This window comes from Lampetra fluviatilis, chromosome 49, assembly GCF_964198595.1.
Source record: "Lampetra fluviatilis chromosome 49, kcLamFluv1.1, whole genome shotgun sequence".
In the NCBI taxonomy this organism is placed as follows: Eukaryota; Metazoa; Chordata; class Hyperoartia; order Petromyzontiformes; family Petromyzontidae; genus Lampetra; species Lampetra fluviatilis.
Window position 1 is genome coordinate 7,223,413 of NC_136323.1, and position 18,103 is coordinate 7,241,515.

The following is an 18,103-nucleotide window of genomic DNA, read 5'->3' on the forward strand; positions in this document are numbered from 1 at the left end:
TCCACATTGAGAAACGTGCGTTTAGAGTATCTGGCTGCTGTAAATTTCCACACGATATGCCACTTCCCTGAGCTATCACTTGTGGCCAAGTCACTTATGAAAAAGAGCTATATACCTGAATGAAAAAATCTAGTTTAGATTAAATTACTTAATTGTGGAAAAACCATATAGCAATATCGCGCCCCCCATCCCTACTGGCAAACATGCCTGTTTTCATGCCATTGCTGCATTAGCTTTGTTGTTACACAGCTAGAGCTTGGCTATACTGCATGGGGGTGATGGTGAGGATTGTTGATGTACAGAGGTGTAATGGTTATTGCCCCGCCCCCCATATCCTACTAAATATGATGACGTTTCACGATTTGGGGGATCTGAAATTAATTAAATAATCAGTTTTTTTGCTGAACACTGTGGTCAATGCAGCGGCCTCCAGTGACTGCTAGCGGTCACTTGGACCCCATTGCAGCATATATATAAGAAAATTCAAGCATTGCAAATGTAAAAAGATCCAAAGAATATCTTGCTGCAGAAGAATGTAGATGAAACACATTAAAACATTTATTTCACCGTAAGAGCATAACGTCATTAAATCATTGGGATCACAGTTATCAACCTGTTCACGCAAACGTTAAATTTAAACATTGTCCGGTCTTCAAACAAAATCATTTTTGGCATGATTTTAATTTTAGGCAATTAATTTGAGAAGCCTTGCTTCTCGCGTGTGCACACTGAGGCATGTCAGACTAAATCTGTCACTTCTCTTGACAGAATGAGCTCTGAAATGGCTCGGCAAGAGTAAAGCTTCACTTGCGGCAATGTTAAATTAAGGAGGCACTCGGCAAATGGTAATTCGCAGTGGCCAATAGTGACTGATGATAATAGGTTTGTAATGGGACATTTTAAAAGGGTAACAAAGAATAGGCCTTGTTACGTTGCCAGGAAATGCCATCCGGGCTTCAGGATGATGATTTAATATTGAAATCAAACTGCAGGGCCATTTTCCTCATTCTATATTTCTGCTGCATTGATTAAATTCCAGTCATGAACAGTGCAAACACCATAAATACACACGTACACATATAATTCAGCCATGTTACAATATATTAGACATATTTGGTTTACGTTTGCAACACATACATAGTAATACTTAACTCTTAAAATACATTTATATGCTTTAGCTTTTCATTTCATTTAAGCATCTATATTTTTTTCATACCAAGAAATGAAATAGGGTTCTTAAGATGTCTTCAATAATTTTGTCCAACTCAAATGGCTTTCGACATATCAAAAACACACTCCTGTACACATCCATTGCATATTACTTCTCTGATCTATGGAAACTATGTCAACTATCCATGTAATATGTGTGAGTATATAGATGGAGATGCAGCCCTGAAATGTCTTATTTATGCCACTCTGGCCATGTGCATTATATTAAATATATTAAATGTAAAGTGAACATTCATCAAAATACTCTACATTTTAATCAAAAGGCCTTACATAATCCATAAGTGCTCAACTGCCAATATAATATTTAGTTCCCGCCATAAAGCAAGACAATCTAAATTGTCAACATTTAGGTGCCACCTTGTCTAAATGTTTTTATCTCTCAACAATATCACCTACCACGAACACAATCTAATCACACACACTACCACTAGAGTTGAATTCTGAAATATAGTCCATGGGCATGAGCTGACATTGGTACCGCCACAAAGGGAACTAAAATTTTACCGTGCCAATTTATTCACGTGAATAATACGAGCCAACTACCCGGCAACCCACTCATTTCAAATGGATATCACAATTCGCTGTTATTGGCCGCACCAAGAAATTAGAACCACGAAAGCCACCCCATAATCGGTGGGTACCAACGAGTAATGTATTTGCTCTGGGCTCATGGACTAATATGCCAGCTGTTGTTACGAGCGCTGATGCCCCCTTTGTTGTTGACGTTTCATTTGTTAAATGTGGCTGCAGTTGAGAACTACAAGCATGCAGAGGTGCACACAGTACACGGAGGCTGCTGGTTTTGCGTGGGAGCAAATAAACTACCTGGTGGAGGAGCAGCAGATAGATTTGGAACAAATCACTCACACTTCACTTCACGTATTACAGAGGTTGTTGGTGCAGATTGCTTCACATTCACGTCAAAGCCATTCAAGCGAAACGTGCCAAACAGAGGATATAAACCTTTGCGATTAAGATGATGGTGATGACAATGAAGCTTTTACATACATTACACTGGCACCCTGTTGGATTAGTTGAAAGTTAAACAACAGTTTCCTTTCTTGCACACAAAAGACATGCCACATTGCAATGTAAAATGTGTCCGATTCTCCGATGTGTTTCAGCTTGTATTGCGTTCTATTCGGTATGATGTCTGACATTTTGCTCCATGTGCTGAAGGTCCTCAGCACGTCTCGTGAAACGTCGGACATCATCCTGAATAATATGCGGTGCGACCCGAACCTACATCGGAGTGCACAATCGCGAAAACCTATGCAGTCGTAAAATATATCTTAATAAGTGGCTGTCATAGATGAAGCAAAACACACACAAGTCTGGTGCTAACAGTGCAACTACAAGTTTTAAAATGCCCAACACATTGAAGGAAATGCAAAAACAAGCATTTGCATAAATACATTATATATGCGGTACAACATAACTTTTAAATACTCCATAACGACAAACAACACATTTTAAAGTTAAATAAAGGTATTATGGTAGATGCAAACTGAGCAAATATTTAATGAAATACACATTTAACAAAATGCCACGTGAAAAGTTAAAACGGAACTTTTGCAGTGAACACACTAATGCAGCATTAAAACTATTTAAAATAAACATCTACTTAACAACAAAACATTCCTGAGTTAAAATAAAATGACCACAGTAAGAGATGACAGGATGTTTGCGCACATTGATTGTTTCACGATAATGGTGGCACTGCTGTAAGAGCCCTTGACTCACAATCAGAAGGTAGTCGAGTTAAATTCCAGGTTGGGTGTTTGGCTCAACCCATCATCTCTAACAAGGTCAATAAAATTAGTACCACTTTGTTGGAATTCAATAGCTTTCCAACTATTCGCTCAGTGCTGCCAATGGACAACTAATGCCAGTGGTGGTGGTGCTAGCCCATTGGGGGGCCTAAATAGTACATTTTCGTGGAGGGGGGGCTCAGTTTCAACATGTCATGTCCCAGCGAGATGACAGAACAGATATTTATACTTGATAAATCCTACTCTTGCATATGGCAACATGTTGAGGACCTAAATACCAAGGTTAACATCTTCTCGCCACGAAAGAGCTTCAGGGAGGGAGTTCGTGGATATGTTGCGAGATAAGACATATGTAGACATGTAGATGCAGTGATAAGATTTGGACAAGATAAAGATGAAATATTAATTGGCTTTTTGTACGTTAAATAGCTTGTTAATTCGCATCTGAATTTGAGCTGATAATTGATGCAGCCCTATACTGTTCAAGAACCTGGGGCCCCTTGAGCTACTTGGGCTCATAAGCATTTGCTTGGTTTGCTAATGCCTAGTGCCACCACTGACTTCTGCCATGCCAGCGAGCATCTGCGCAGGGAGTCACTTACACTTGGTCTGGCGTGACATGATATTTAAGTCAAACTAGACATCTCCTGGGTGTTGGTAGCATATTTCCATTCATGGTGCTAGCTATACCACAGTATCTGCTATGTGGACATCTTGTGCTATGCGATTCAGCTCTGAAGGATCACTAAACAGCAGTGCACACAGAGGAGCCTAATCTGACATTCATTCCCAAAGAATGCGTCACAGTCATCATTGGGAATATTACGTGCGAGGGATCAGTGAGATGGTTTGAAATGTCCACCTTATAGCCAAACTAAGCCTCATTTGCATTTAATGTCACATTAAGGCCCCTGAAAACACCTGCATTTCTCTCAATTTGTCAATTTAAATTCATAAAAACATAACCATTCACTGCACTTGGGTGTCATGTTTTCCAAACTTTTTTAGTTATAACTCAATCCGCAGGGCGTTTGGTTTGCCAATTTAAAATTTAGCAAGGCCCAAACTTTGTAGCACTATGTCTTCGGGGAACGATTCCTTATGTTTATTAATTTTACTCTCACAGTTTCAGCGCAGACAAAGGTCCCCCATGTAGCCTTAACAGACTATCGGGGCAAGTTCTGTTAGCGAGCACCTATGAGGGCCGGCACAGCACACAAGGGGGTGGGTGGCCAGCACCATGCCCGGCCGCTTTTGTCTCCCCAGTGGCGATGTTTACACATCGCACCAGGTAATTATTTGAGGCTAAGTCGACCTAGGGGAGGCCCAGGACCGATTCAAATAAACGTCACTGGTGTTGGCCGTGAGCAGGAATCGAATCCGGGTTTCACAGGTCTGTGGCGCATTGCGCTAACCGCTACACTCCCGCTCCCCAGCGAAGATAACACTGAAGGACAAAGGTTGGCACACAGGTTGAGAAGCATCGACATCCTGCCTTAGATTAATTACGATTGATATTTTAAAACCAACTACCCGGTAGGCTCAGACATATCTAATAATAATATATTATAATTTAATACATTAGTGAGGATTGCCAAATGCCATGATCGGATTTAAATGCAATTGCCTCAATTGTACGGATATTATATAAAATTGGAGAGCCCTGGTTTGCAAGTAGGGTTTGCCACAAAATTTAAAACCAGGCGATATCATGAAAAATAGAATATTTCACGATACCAGAATACATGGATAACCACGTATATATACGTTGTTTGAGTGGTGTTTTATCGCACAATTGACAAAACCGAGACTTTTAAAGTTGAATGCCTCAGAGACACTTAACAAATTTCCCAGGACGGCTACGTCCTGAGATTGGACAGGTGGCAACCCTACTTGAGATACTCGTTTCAATCACGTGGGTGAAACCCACAGTGGAAACTGGATTCCCAGCAGCAGCAGTTAGGCGCGCTGACACGTCGCCACTCTGAGCCACCCAGCCACCTCGCGTGCCATTTTTACCTTTGGTTTATGGGCGTCACAGTGACGAGATGTTAACTATCTCACCTGGTATACAGGAGGTTGTGGGTTTTATCCCAACCTGGACGCCTGTATATTTGGAATTTACATGTTCTCCCCGTGGTCATGTGGATTTTTCTCCGGGCCCTCTGGTTTTTCCCTCCCCAGTTTAGCATCAACATGCGTTAAGGGTATTTGGCTGCTATACATTTCCACGTGATAACCCACTTTGTTTGGCTATTATCTGTAGCCACAGGCCCCTTCTGAACAAAGCTATATAGCTCAGTGGGCCTTACCCAGTAAGCCTACGTGTTAAACTAAAAAATAGTTTAGTTAGTTAGTTTACTTTCGAAGGCCTGCTGCTCCGCCGTGCCCCGCTGTGCTCCGCTGTGCCCCGCTGTGCCCTCCGCGTGCCTTCACCACTGGGCCTGCTCCCAGGGCGAGTCCCCGGAGCGCGAGCTCAGCAGCTCGTGCATGTCCGTGAGAGCCTTCTCGATCTCGGCGGCCATCAGGTTGGCGTGCGTCTGCGAGCAGCTGTTGAGCGCCGTGACGGAGAAGTTGAGGCGGTCGTTTTGCGGGTTGTAGCACACGCCGTAGCCGTCGGGCACCACGGGACCATAGCACATCACCGCGTCCATGCTGCCAGGGACCTGCCGAGCCAACGGGTGGCGACGGTGCAAACGGTGCACGGGCGGGTAAAGAAACGGGAGGTTACGTTGTGCCGCGTGACAATTACTCCACTCGACTGCCCTTTGTCAATCAGCTCCCTGGATGTAGAACTCGGCGCACACAGCGCGAGGTTGTTTGAGCATACTTCTCCAAATTGGTCTATGTGGGTTGAAGAGTTGGCGGGGGGGAGGGGGTGGCTTGGACAGGTTCAGATATCACTCATCACTGACGTTCGCCATAGACAGGAATTAAACTGTTCGCCGGATTCATAGCACAGTACAGTCATACCTCGGTATACGACCGCTTTGGAATACGTCGAATTTGGTATACGTCGTGTTTTGACGAGAAAAACATGTCTTGGGATACGACGTCTTGCTTGGGATACGAGGCGCTTGATAGAACTTGTATGGGTCGGGATGAGTCACCGCGTACCCGCGTAGACCCCGCTCACGACTCCTCCCCTTCCTCACCAACATCCTCGTAGGCTATAAACTCCTTTCAGCAAGGTAAAGTGATGTAAAATTTAATTTTTATTTCTATTTATTTTAATTTATGTATGCATTTTAGTAATAAGTAGTGTCTAAATTATTTAATACAACCCCATTAATGTATAATATGCCATATAAAATATAATTTATTATACTCTGGAACGAATTATTTCCTTTACCTTCATTTCTTAGGGGAAAAATTCGTTTGGTACACGTCATTTTCGGTATAAGTCCTACCTTCTGGAACGAATTAACGACGTATACCGAGGTACCACTGTACATTTAAAAATATATATTTATTTATTGTATTCCGAATTTACTTTTAGGCGTATTTAGAATCGCTGTTCATAACCTGTGGTTTTTATGAATGCCTCCGGTCTCTTTTCTTTCATAATTTTTTACCCGTTTTCTCTTATGATGTTTAAATATGCATGTTAATTTGTTCCAGTTGAAAACCTGTTTGCTTTGTACGATGCTTGTGCAATACCCACATCAAAATCCATGACCCCTCCATATGACCTTCGTAAAAAAAACAATACCCTTCATCGTTCAATCAATTGCAACTCGTACACTTTTATGAAGTCAGGAACACTGACGCATCGTGATGTGTGGCTTGCCTGGCTGGTGGATAGCTTGAGGTGGCTGGCAATGGCATAGGATGTGTCCATAAACAGCTCCGGGATGTTGTACTGATCCTCAATCGCCTGCAACTTCAGGCCAAGCAGGTGCCTGTCGATGGCCTGCCCATTGACGGCCTGGTAGAGAACAAAACAAATCCCTGCGTTTCTCACTCTGAAAACCACAAAACCCAACGCAGTGACATGGACACGCATCGATGGCGCAATTTGTTTGCAGAAGTCTTGCTGTGGTGTGGATAGCACGCGCCTTCAACTTCACAGAGGTGAGCTGAAGACCCCGTGATGTTACTCAACAAAGTGAGCCATGTGTGCTGGCAAACACGGTCAAATGTAACAAAGTTTGAAAATTACTTTAAAAATACCTAGTTAGGTAAAAACCACATATCAACATCACCCCGTTTCTGGAATCCCCTTGCCGCTCATTCTACCTGATGCTTCAGCATCAGCATCAGGTAGAATGAACGGCTTCAGCATCAGGTGGGACAACCACAGCAATTGTTTATTGCTGTGGTTGTCCCACGCTTGTGTTGCGCCCGAAACGTCGTGATTTAATTTATTTTATTTTATACCTACGTGACTTTACCGAAAGAACCAAAGAGTATGGATCCCTGCAGTCACGAAAACTTCAAATCTAGATCTGTGTCTTATATTATACAGAATTTTTTTACGTGCGTTCCATAATTAACTTTTTTAAATATGTAGTCTATTGCGTTTTAATATCACATTAATTTTATTATTTACATTTTTACATGTACGGCCCTTTGTCAATCCACTGCCGGATAAGGGGCCTTCCCATTCTGTGCAGAATGTGGCCATTATTTACCAGAGGTGTGGACTCGAGTCATGTGACTTGGACTCGAGTCAGACTCGAGTCATGAATTTGATGACTTGCGACTCGACTTGGACTTGCATAACAATGACTTTGTCCCACCTCTGTTATTTACTCATACTTCACGCTCGTCACTGCATATTCATAGAGAGGGATGTGGTACAGTATAACCACAGACTTTACTGAACTCCCTCTGCTGCCCACAATGAAGCAGCCGCCTATAACACCTGTTTATGCAAGGGAATTGCCCACCCAAGCACTATCCAGGCTCAACCTTGCACACCTTCCAAAGTCTAAGATCTGATGAGATCAGGCACATTGAAGATGAGTTGTTCCTAGATACAACGGCAGCATAAAAGGTAAAGGTGCAGCTCTGCTAGGGAGGTCGTAGATTCGATTCCGACCCTGATGCCTGTATATTTGGAGTTTGCATGTTTTCCACGTAGTCACGGGGATTTTTCTCCGGGTCCTCTGGTTTTTCTCTCCCCATTGATAAACATGCGTTTAGAGTATTTGTCTGCTATAAATTTCCATGCAATAAGCCACTTCGTTGCGCTATCATTTGTGTCCAGGTCGCTTCTGAAAAAATAGTTATATAGCTCAGTGGGCCTTACCTGGAAAAATAACTTTCTTTTATAGTTTTTAGTTTAATCACACCACTGCTGATAGAAGGGCCTCCACTAGGGGGAGCACTCTAAAGGGTATTTCGGCCTCTCGAAAGGGGATGCTTGCCAAACATGACACCATAATTAGTCATGCAATTCTTTGTTTAACGCCCATACTTTGCATTCAAAAGTGCCTAAAAACAACTGTGGCAAGTGCACAAGTGTGACAATCATTGGTGTGTGGCAGTGTGGCCAAGTTTAAACTCATAGCTCATCAAAAAGTCCGTTTATAACGCTGCCAAGCCCAATCTATTTAAACATTTTCCACAGCCGTAGCCACTTCATGCCGCCGTGGTGTTAACGGTCAGCGCACTGGGAACTTGCGAAACCCGCAAGTCTCCGGTCTGGTTTGTACTCCTGGCCGGCGGCTGCAGCAGCAGTTGAAATGACGGAGCTGGTTTCTTAACTCATCATCGCCGCCGCCGTCACCGCCGCCTCTGTCCACCCAGCGGCATGAATGGGTGTGTGCCGCCACAGTTAAGTCAATCGGCAGGTCGCATGTGGTAGGGTGAAGCGTGCGGGAAACTTCCACCTCTTCCATGAAGTCTGGTCAGATTGAAACTGTGACAAATGAAGCTCCCTCTCGTGGAGGCGCTTCCACCAAGTGGCGCGAGCAAAGGAATCGCAAGGGCTTCACCGTTACCCCTCACCTAATGGCACTCACCCACTGCGTGTACTCCTTGTGTGCCTCCACAGCCACTTTCATCGTCTGCATCTTTTCTTCATTCTATTCAGAAAAGGAAAATGTTCGCTTCGTATTTACAAGAGTAACAACAATATATATCAACAATTATGATCAATCGCATTAACATGCGTTTTAAAAAAAAACTAAGGCAAGACACCTTATAAATGAAGCTACCAATAAAACCTTGGATTGCGAGTAACTTGGTCTGCGAGTTTTTTGCAAGACGAGCAAAATGTTTTAATAAATATTAATTTGATAAACGAGCGAGGTCTTGCAATACGAGTAGTATGTGTATACGCTTTGTCTGCCAAGCGTCACGTGATCACAACTGATATACGAGTGCTTTGGATTACAAACACGTTTCCGGAACGAATTGTGCTCGCAATCCAAGGTTTTACTGTATATAATCACACATTGACCCTGAGTTAGAAGGATGACACTAGATAGAGAATACAAATTAATAATTTGCATCGGTTTTGGAGAATATAACTAACAAAATAGCAAGTGGGCTATACTACCCATATTTGCATTGGGTTCAGCAAGCCTGACTCTGCTGATGAGACACTAAATGTTGAATCAGGGACAGAATTTGCTTGTATTAAACCGACGCTGCTGAGAAATAAATCTCTCTCAGCAGGCCGTGTATCTCTGATGGGCTGTGAAGAAGAAAACAAAATACTGACATTTCTACATAGAGGACAGATATGGAAAGACCCCACACCGTCTGCTTATTTACATGTCGTTGCGAGCTAGACGGAGACAACTGTTGAATGGCAGATTGGCAGCTGGTGCCCGTACCGACACGTTGGCGTCATCGAAAGTCTCCACAAAGCGCAGCGACTCCATGGAGGTGCAGCGGATCTCTTCGGTGCGCCCCAGGTGGAACATGCGCGTGGTGGCGCTCTCTGTAGCCACGCTCAGCTCCTTGTGCAGCCTGTGGATGAAGTGGGGGATTTGTTTGAGGCCGAGACGTCCAGGGGGAGAGCCAGCACTGGTTCAGATATCGCGCTTCTACGGTGTTAGTTCGCTGAAAATATAACCGAGGTCATCAGGTTCATAGCAAAGTGCACTAACCACACGTAACAGCCGCCAATAGCCACTAAGTGGCGGTGACGTCACCACCGCGCTTGTGCCAGTCTATATGCATCTACGCACATGTATTCTCTTGAGGTCATCACCTGAAGTAAGCAAGCTGTAGGGCCATCTGGATATAGCCATCAGGGCTGAGGCGGTGGAACTTGGGAAATGCGTTGCCAAACTTTGTGTAGACAAAGCACTGGATGTCGAGGTCTCCGACTTGGCTGTGAAGGAAAGGAAAGGGAGAGGAGTTATTGCATTTCTGGTTAAAAGGCCGAGCAACAGCATTTAAACTTAACGTAGTAATTTATTAATTAACTTCATAATTGTAGGTCGTGAGATGATTAACTACGGCTGCGATCGAAAAAATTAGACAGCAGTCTTGGAGATTCAGACTTTGTGTCACCATCTCATGCAAGCCTAAAGATTTCACTTTCCGATGTATTCTCGGGATGCACCACGTTTTGTTTGCCACGATGTTTGACGATTCACTCCATGTGCTCGGAGCTTCTTCGGCTTCTTCAGTTCCTTAAGAAGCTCCCAGCACGTGATGCGAATCGTCAGACATCGTGCCAAACAACACACGGTACAACCCGCAAACACATCGGAGAGCTGTACAGCCCAATGGTGAATACATACAAAGTAGTTTCACAATTTACTCTTTATTATTGGTTCTTTTGGTAAAGTCACGTAGAAGCGAAATAATAAAATAATAAAAATAAAACAATAAAATTATAACGACGTTTGATTGCAACACAAGCAATCATCATCAGGTGTGAAAACCACAGCAAGAAAATGTCGTGAGAATTTTATTGTTATATTTTCATTATTTTATTATTTCCCTTCTACGTGACTTTACCGAAAGAACCAAGAATATGTATCCCTGCAGTCACGAAAGCTTTAAATCGAAATTTACTCTTTGTAAAAAAATTAATGTTTTATCGTGATGCCTAAACGAACGAATGTCATGAAAACCAAAGCAAGGCACAACGCTACAAAATTATCATTAAAGTACTTATTTTTAGAACCTAGGATGAGCCACCTCTTTAAAGATTCACTTTCTTGCCCAAGTTAAAGAGACTTTTAATGTCCTTGTAGACCCGAGTAGCGATACTGGGACAGGGGAACCCAACAGCAGGCAGGCAAGGCACTCGGCGTTCCCTTCGCCAAACCCACGCAAGCCGGAGTGGTGAAGTATGGTCGACCCCTCCTTAAATAATACAATATAATGACATTTATATACGCGGCAGATTTTTCAGACAAGTAGTGTATAGTGTAGTGTATGGTGGTGCAGTGTATAGTAGTGTGTAGTAGTGTATAGTGTAGTTCATAGTAGTGTATACAGACGTGAGGCTGTAACAGTTCAAGACCTCGGTATCAGAAGCAGATTTTCAGTGACGTTGGGTAGTGTTCTACCGTGAGCTCCGGTGCACTTATAACACGCCAGAAAGAATATCTCCGTGCACTCACATGTCATGGTGGAACTTGGCAGACTCGATCATGCGCTTCACCTCTTCGTTGATGTTGAAGTAAAGTTTGGTGGGTATGGGGAGATGCTCTTTAGACATGCACTTGATAAACTCCTTCTTGTTGCTGGAACGAGAAACAAGTCAAACACGTGCACCATGAAGCTCAAGCCAGGACCTGTCATCTGATATGTATCAGTAACTTTGGCAGTCCAAAGGAAAATTTAGATTAGTATCACGAATTCTTATGAAAAGGTGTTATATATATTTAAAAAAGCTTACTTGCTATTTTACCATTTTCATCCTTTTGTTAACCTACCGAAGGATGAAGGCCTCCCCCATGCCGTGACACCAGTGTGAAGTGTTCAATTTCCAGGATGATAATGACAATGACAGGTGGTGATTTTTGCAATGGCAGTGCCAATAAGTATACAATTTCAATGATTAGCACAAAGATGATGATGTTGATAACAGGGGTTGATTACAGCGATGACTATGCAGATAAATATTCAATCTTAATGACAAGCGCAAAAAACGACGACGTTGATAATGATGACGACGACGATGATCTTATAGGGATATAAACCGATCGAAGTGATGACAGCTGTGATAAGGAATGTTCACCGTGCTTGCAGATGTTGTGTTAAAGACCGAACTGTTACCAGTAAGCCATCGCGTGGTCGGCTATCCGCATGATCGGCACTCCTTCAGCGAGCGCTCTCTCGTACACCAGGCCACACGTGCCGTCCTCGCCGATGATGAACTGTCGTGCGTCGTTAAACAATGACAATCAAACACCAGGTTTCCAATCAAGGGGTCGACACATTATTTTGCTGACGGTGCATTGACAGTGGTGCCCAAGCATGAGTAACAAAACTCCCTCACTCGGCTGAATAAGCTCCCAGCATGTAATTTATGTGCTATGAAGAGGGTCCCATTGCCCGGAACACTGCCTATTATTAGTGTTAGTTCACTGGAACAAACTCCCACTGAACATAAAACAATCATCCTCCATTAAAACCCGCCATCTCTTGTCCTCTAGCCCATCCTACTGCTGCTACTCCCTGCCCCTGTCCCCCAGCTACAACCAGGCCTACGCCTGTCACTACAGCAAACCCAATCACAACCTCTACCACTATCACTACCCCAACCCCTATAACTACCCCAACCCCTATCACTGCCCCTACCCCTATCACTACCCCAATCACTATACCAACACCTACTCCAACTCCTATCACTACCCCAACTCCTATCACTACCCCAGCCCCAATCACTACCCCAACTCCTATCACTACCCCAAACCCTATCACTACCCCAGCCCCAATCACTACCCCAACCCCAATCACTACCCCAACCCCAATCACTACCTCAACCCCTATCACTACGGAAACCCCTAATACGCCTACCTCCAACCCCTCCTCAACCATTCCCACCTGTGCTCCTAACTTCAACGATATGTACACTTTTAATAACCCCCAATCTTTATATCAACCACTGTCATAATCTTAATAAAGCGATATATACATCTACATAAGATGAGATTATTATTTTAACCAAAGTGAAGGTGATGGATTTGTGTTTTTGCGAAGGCAGTCAACTGGCAACCTTCAAGCCACCTGGCCCCCTCGCCTCACCTGCAGTGTCTTGTCAAACCAGCGGTTGCCCGTGTTGGCCTTGCTGCCGCCGCCGTGCAGGATCTGAGCGGCCATCTGGCTCATGCTCAAGTCGTTGGACTCGCACCGCATGGGCCCGTCCAGGCAGACGGCGAAGATGCCCTTCTGGATGACCCGCGAGGACTCCTTGTTCAGCTTGTCTGTGGGTAAAACGTCACAGCTGTTACACGGCCGTTCACGTATTGCACAGACACACGGATAGGAGATGTATACTGCCGTAGAACAATGGTTAGCACACTGGTCACCTGTTAAATGCCTATTTCCCCGTACGGCATTAGAAACAACCACCTTTGTCTACCCGGCAGCATAAATGGGTACACACCGGATATAGTCGATCGGTGTAGGTCCCATGTGGTGGTGGGGTAAAGTGTGGGTGCTCCCACCTCTTGCAAGATGTCTGGACAGCGCGGAGGAGTAGACCAAATTACCCTCTAGGGAGGCTCTCCAAAGCCCCTTCTGTCAGCAGTGACATGAACAAGCAATTGCAGGGCTGCACCTCTACTTGTACAGTGGACATGCCCATGACCAATTCTCCTGGAACATGGGCGATCGCTTCACATGCCAAAATAATAATGAGCCATCGTTGTGGAGAATACAAGTAACAAGATAAATGAGAAGACAATACACCTCTCTTCCTATATTTGTCCCTCGATGTAAAAAAATGTAAGCGCAATTTTTTTATGTTTACACATCCCATCAACAACACTGAAACAACACAGTCCCAGAAGACAGTCGATTTGGCTCATGGGATTCGTAAAAAAAAATACGTTTATATTTTATGTGGATGGACATATACGCCATGGCAAGGAGGGGTGATTTTCTGCTCATGTAGTTTCTTCGGATCTCAGAATGCTAAGGTCGGGTTCAGCCTGACTCCGGCTTGGATCGCCGACGACTCTCCACAAAACGGGTGCTTATAGGCTGCCGCCTGTGGGTTCCCCACCCTTGAGCAAGATGTTGAGGCCCAGTCCCCAGCGGTGCCGTTGTTCGGCTGTCAAGATGCCAATCGGCTCCTTGGTGGTCTTGATGGAGGAGTTCCAGATCTTCTCCAGCTGCTGGTAGATCTCGCCAGTTGTGAGAATATCTCCGTTCGGGTGGTAAACCTCCAGCTTAAAGAACTATGACATCAACAACAACAGAAGAAAAAAAACAGCGTGGACAAAAGATAATTATTGAACAGTCTTGAATCTTAAAATAAAAAAACTTTGGGATAAGATGAGTAGATTTAGATTTAAAGCTTTCGTGACTGCAGGGATTCATATTATTGGTTCTTTCGGTAAAGTCACGTAGAAGGGAAATAATAAAATAATATTAATATAAAAACAATTAAAAAAACATTTATCTCTGTGTATTTCACACTTGATGATGATTGCTTGTGTTGCAATTGAAACGTCGTGAGAATTTTTTATTGTTTTTATATTAATATTATTTTATTATTTCCCTTCTACGTGACTTTACCAAAAGAACCAAGAATATAAGATGAGTAGAGTTAAGCCGTGACTATCCGTGAGCAGACTGTCCGGGTAATGGGCTAACCTTCAATGTGCGAGGGTCAATGACGGTGCCCACACGATCACAAACGCGTCGCTAAGCAAGGTGGTTATTTTAAAAGGACCCCAATAAAAGCGGAGCAGGCACACATTCTCCATCTTTACTGCCATTTCACGCAGGGAAGGAATACATGTTACAGGCTTCCCTAGCTTTATCCGGGTTTGCTTTGTGCGATTTAGCGTATATGCGGCTCACCGATTTCTAACCAAAATTAGCTTTTTTATACGTTTAAATTCACTTACGTGCCGCTATGCGGTCGGACGACAACATTGTGTACTGTTTGTGGTGTATGCGCTACTCAGCAGGCAGCGATCTCGTGCTGTTTCGCTTTGTGCGCCCTCTTTTTTGCAATGCATCAACTAGCGCACGAAGCTAGGGAAACCTGTACTTGTTCGCTTAGTTTTATGTCCGTTTTGTTTCACCGGTGTTTTTTTTTGTCTGGTCACCCCTTCCTCCCCATTACCCCGGATGCTTGAGAATCGACTTTGCTGTGATGTATTTAACGTGCATTTCTCACTTTGTCGGCTGAGGTGTTGCCGAAAATTGATGTCTTGGAATTATCAAATTTGTAAAACAAAGCACGGAAGTCGAGTAGGTTGTGTTACATTATAAAAAGTCTATCTCAAACACAAAACAAGGCACAAATAGGAGTGCGTAACAAATATTCTTTGCTCAGATTCGTATATCACTTATGAAAATGTGTGGATATTAGGAACGAATGTTGTATATATTCGGTTTTGGAAAATTAATAAAAATAATAAACATTTAATTAAAATAGAACAATGTGTAATTTCCCGAAATTATGCTAATTTATGTAATTATGTTAATCAGGAAGGTGTAGTTTTATTATAATTAATTTTCCAAGACCGAATATATACAACACGAATCAGAACATTTCAGAGTCAGAGTCTTCACTTATCCTGGAGAAATCTCATGAGCTATCTATCAAGCACTCTCTAACACATGTCCAGTAGTTTCACAGATGTCCAGAAAAGCAGTGCAGTGATGATACGTGAATTTGTATCTGTGGGTTTAGCTGTCCGACTTGATTTGTTTATATTGTGCTGTCATTCCTGAAGTAGTGTTCACACTTCTGCAGATAATCACAATTGATTATTTATAGAGTTCTCAGGCCTCCACAGCCACGACGTTTATTTATTTTTAATCACAATTATTTCAATGTCCTAAAACAAACAAATCTGTTCCGATAACTCAACGCAGCTATTTGTTTGCTTCGTGCATCCCACAGGGTCATGATGTGACCAAGGATTTTTATTATTATTAAACATTAACTATCTAACTATTGTTTATGTTACCAGGTAAGGCCCACTGAGCTACATAGCTCTTTTTCAGAAGCGACCTGGCCACAAATGATAGCTCAACGAAGCGGCTGATCATGTGGAAATTTCTAGCAGCCAAATACTCTTAACGCGTGTTGAGTCTAAATGTAGAGGGAAAAACTGGAGGACGCGGAGAAAAATCCACGCGACCACAGGGCGAGAGACAATGCAAACTCGACATACGCAACAGGCGTCAGGGTCGGGATCGAACTCACGACCTCCTGCATACCTGGCGCGATAGTTAACATCTCGCCACCACAGCGCTCCCCACGTTACCGCAGGCGAAAGGCGTTCTAGGGGACCGAAGCGATTGTGCAACGCAGCTGTCGAGCCTGAGCATAGGCGCGGAGTCGCGCGGCATTCCTTACGGTGTAGTTGTGGGCGACCGTGATGTGGGTAGGCGGATTGTTCTGCCGAGAGTAGTTGACGATCGTGTCGCGCCGGGGGCCAGGGATACGGCACGAGGAGAAGATCTGGTAGTACTGGTTCATGCACAGGGGCTTGCCGTGGAAGTAGCCGTGCGGCAGACTATTCCTGCCGTCAGATGTCGGGGGTGGGGGGGGGGCGGGAAATGTATACAAAAACAAGGGGATAAAAATCGTTCAATTATTGCCGGGTGAACCAACTCGTGGTGCTCAAAGCAGTTTGAGCGAAACATCATGTGTAGGCGTTGAATTCGGTCGTGACAAATGTCTTCAACTTCATTGGACAGAGACTTTCATCGATACACTGGCACGTGTGAACAATGTGTTTGCTAACGTGGCAATCTTGTCGGGGAGTGGAGGGTTAATGAAAAAAAAATTGCCGGAAAAATCACTCCGTGGCCTTACCCAAAAACAAATATGGAACAAGGAAAATCATGCATTTGCAAGGATTCTGTAACACTTACTTTCCAACCTGTCATTGGCCTTAGAAGTATTTAATACCGATATGGAAGCCAAAGGGTAGCTATCAAGACCAAATGTGTTTTGTAGATCTACACCCTGTCCTTTTTCTGTTGTTTGATTAATATGGTTGGCTTGCAAAATAAAACATCCCTGAGAGTAAGATAACCTTACACTAAAACTTGATTACATTTTGAACATCTTTCGTTATAAAGGGTACAAATGAAAATAACGCAAATGATTAAATGTTTGCAGATGCCCGTTCGTTTCAAATATATGGCCAGGGCTGAGCAGCTGAAATACTCCCTCCACGTCAGCAGGGGTCGCTCTGGATTGTATCTGGGCATTGGCTTCAACTGACAAGAGCTCAATACAATATCAATAAAGTCAACGCATTCGTCAATAAACTCATACAGAGAGCCCAACACAGAAGTATTTGTTGTAAATTATACAAAGAATGTACCGCAATGCAAATTCATGTAACATTATAATAATGTGCAATGATATTATAATCATTTTAGCTGTACCAAAAGAAACCTAAATAACATAAGAACCAACAAAGTATTCAAATATCATTTTCAACGGAGACATGAGTCAAATAAGGATAAGCTTAATAGTTTCAGTTACAGTAAAACAATTATAATTTCATAGTTATAGCTTGCAATTATAAATAACAGCTACTGTAAACCACAGCAAATACATGGAATGCTAATCAAAAGAACAGTAGAGAGACAAAAACTAAACTTAAAACAAATAATTACACTAAATGCATATGGCAGGATATAAATCAAAAGGATCTTTGTTTACGTACATGGATCAGTCTCTTTGAAATATGAAATCCCAGCTGTATACATTGAGCAAACACAAATGAACACCACATACTGTGCATTCGTATTGTCAGAGTAATGCACCTGACAGCTTGTGTCAAACTGGTTTTCTTGACGCTGTTTACAAACAATACCTACACAATAAGCAAATCGTGCCACGACTTGCACATCACACTTGCACCTTACACTGTCACAGCCAATGTCGTTTATGGGTAAATAAAGGGCACGCTAGATATATACTGTATAGAAATGTAACACTTAGAAAGCAACCACTTGCAGAACAGGTCCTGCAA

General features: G+C 43.2%; 1 protein-coding gene across 1 annotated transcript in view; it reads right to left on the reverse strand.

Annotated features, from left to right (window-relative positions):
• Window positions 1-558: 558 nt before the first annotated feature.
• LOC144948502 (carnitine O-acetyltransferase-like) overlaps window positions 559-18,103 on the reverse strand; it is a 34,948-nt gene continuing 17,403 nt past the window's right edge. The window contains exons 6-15 of the mRNA XM_078878028.1: window positions 16,468-16,633; window positions 14,152-14,326; window positions 13,170-13,348; window positions 12,198-12,298; window positions 11,540-11,662; window positions 10,171-10,293; window positions 9,791-9,926; window positions 8,972-9,034; window positions 6,793-6,930; window positions 559-5,668 (exon numbers count right to left, since the gene is read on the reverse strand). Of these exons, the coding sequence (XP_078734154.1) occupies window positions 5,435-5,668; window positions 6,793-6,930; window positions 8,972-9,034; window positions 9,791-9,926; window positions 10,171-10,293; window positions 11,540-11,662; window positions 12,198-12,298; window positions 13,170-13,348; window positions 14,152-14,326; window positions 16,468-16,633 (1,438 nt within the window). The 3' untranslated portion in view covers window positions 559-5,434. The remainder of the gene's footprint in view (window positions 5,669-6,792; window positions 6,931-8,971; window positions 9,035-9,790; window positions 9,927-10,170; window positions 10,294-11,539; window positions 11,663-12,197; window positions 12,299-13,169; window positions 13,349-14,151; window positions 14,327-16,467; window positions 16,634-18,103) is intronic.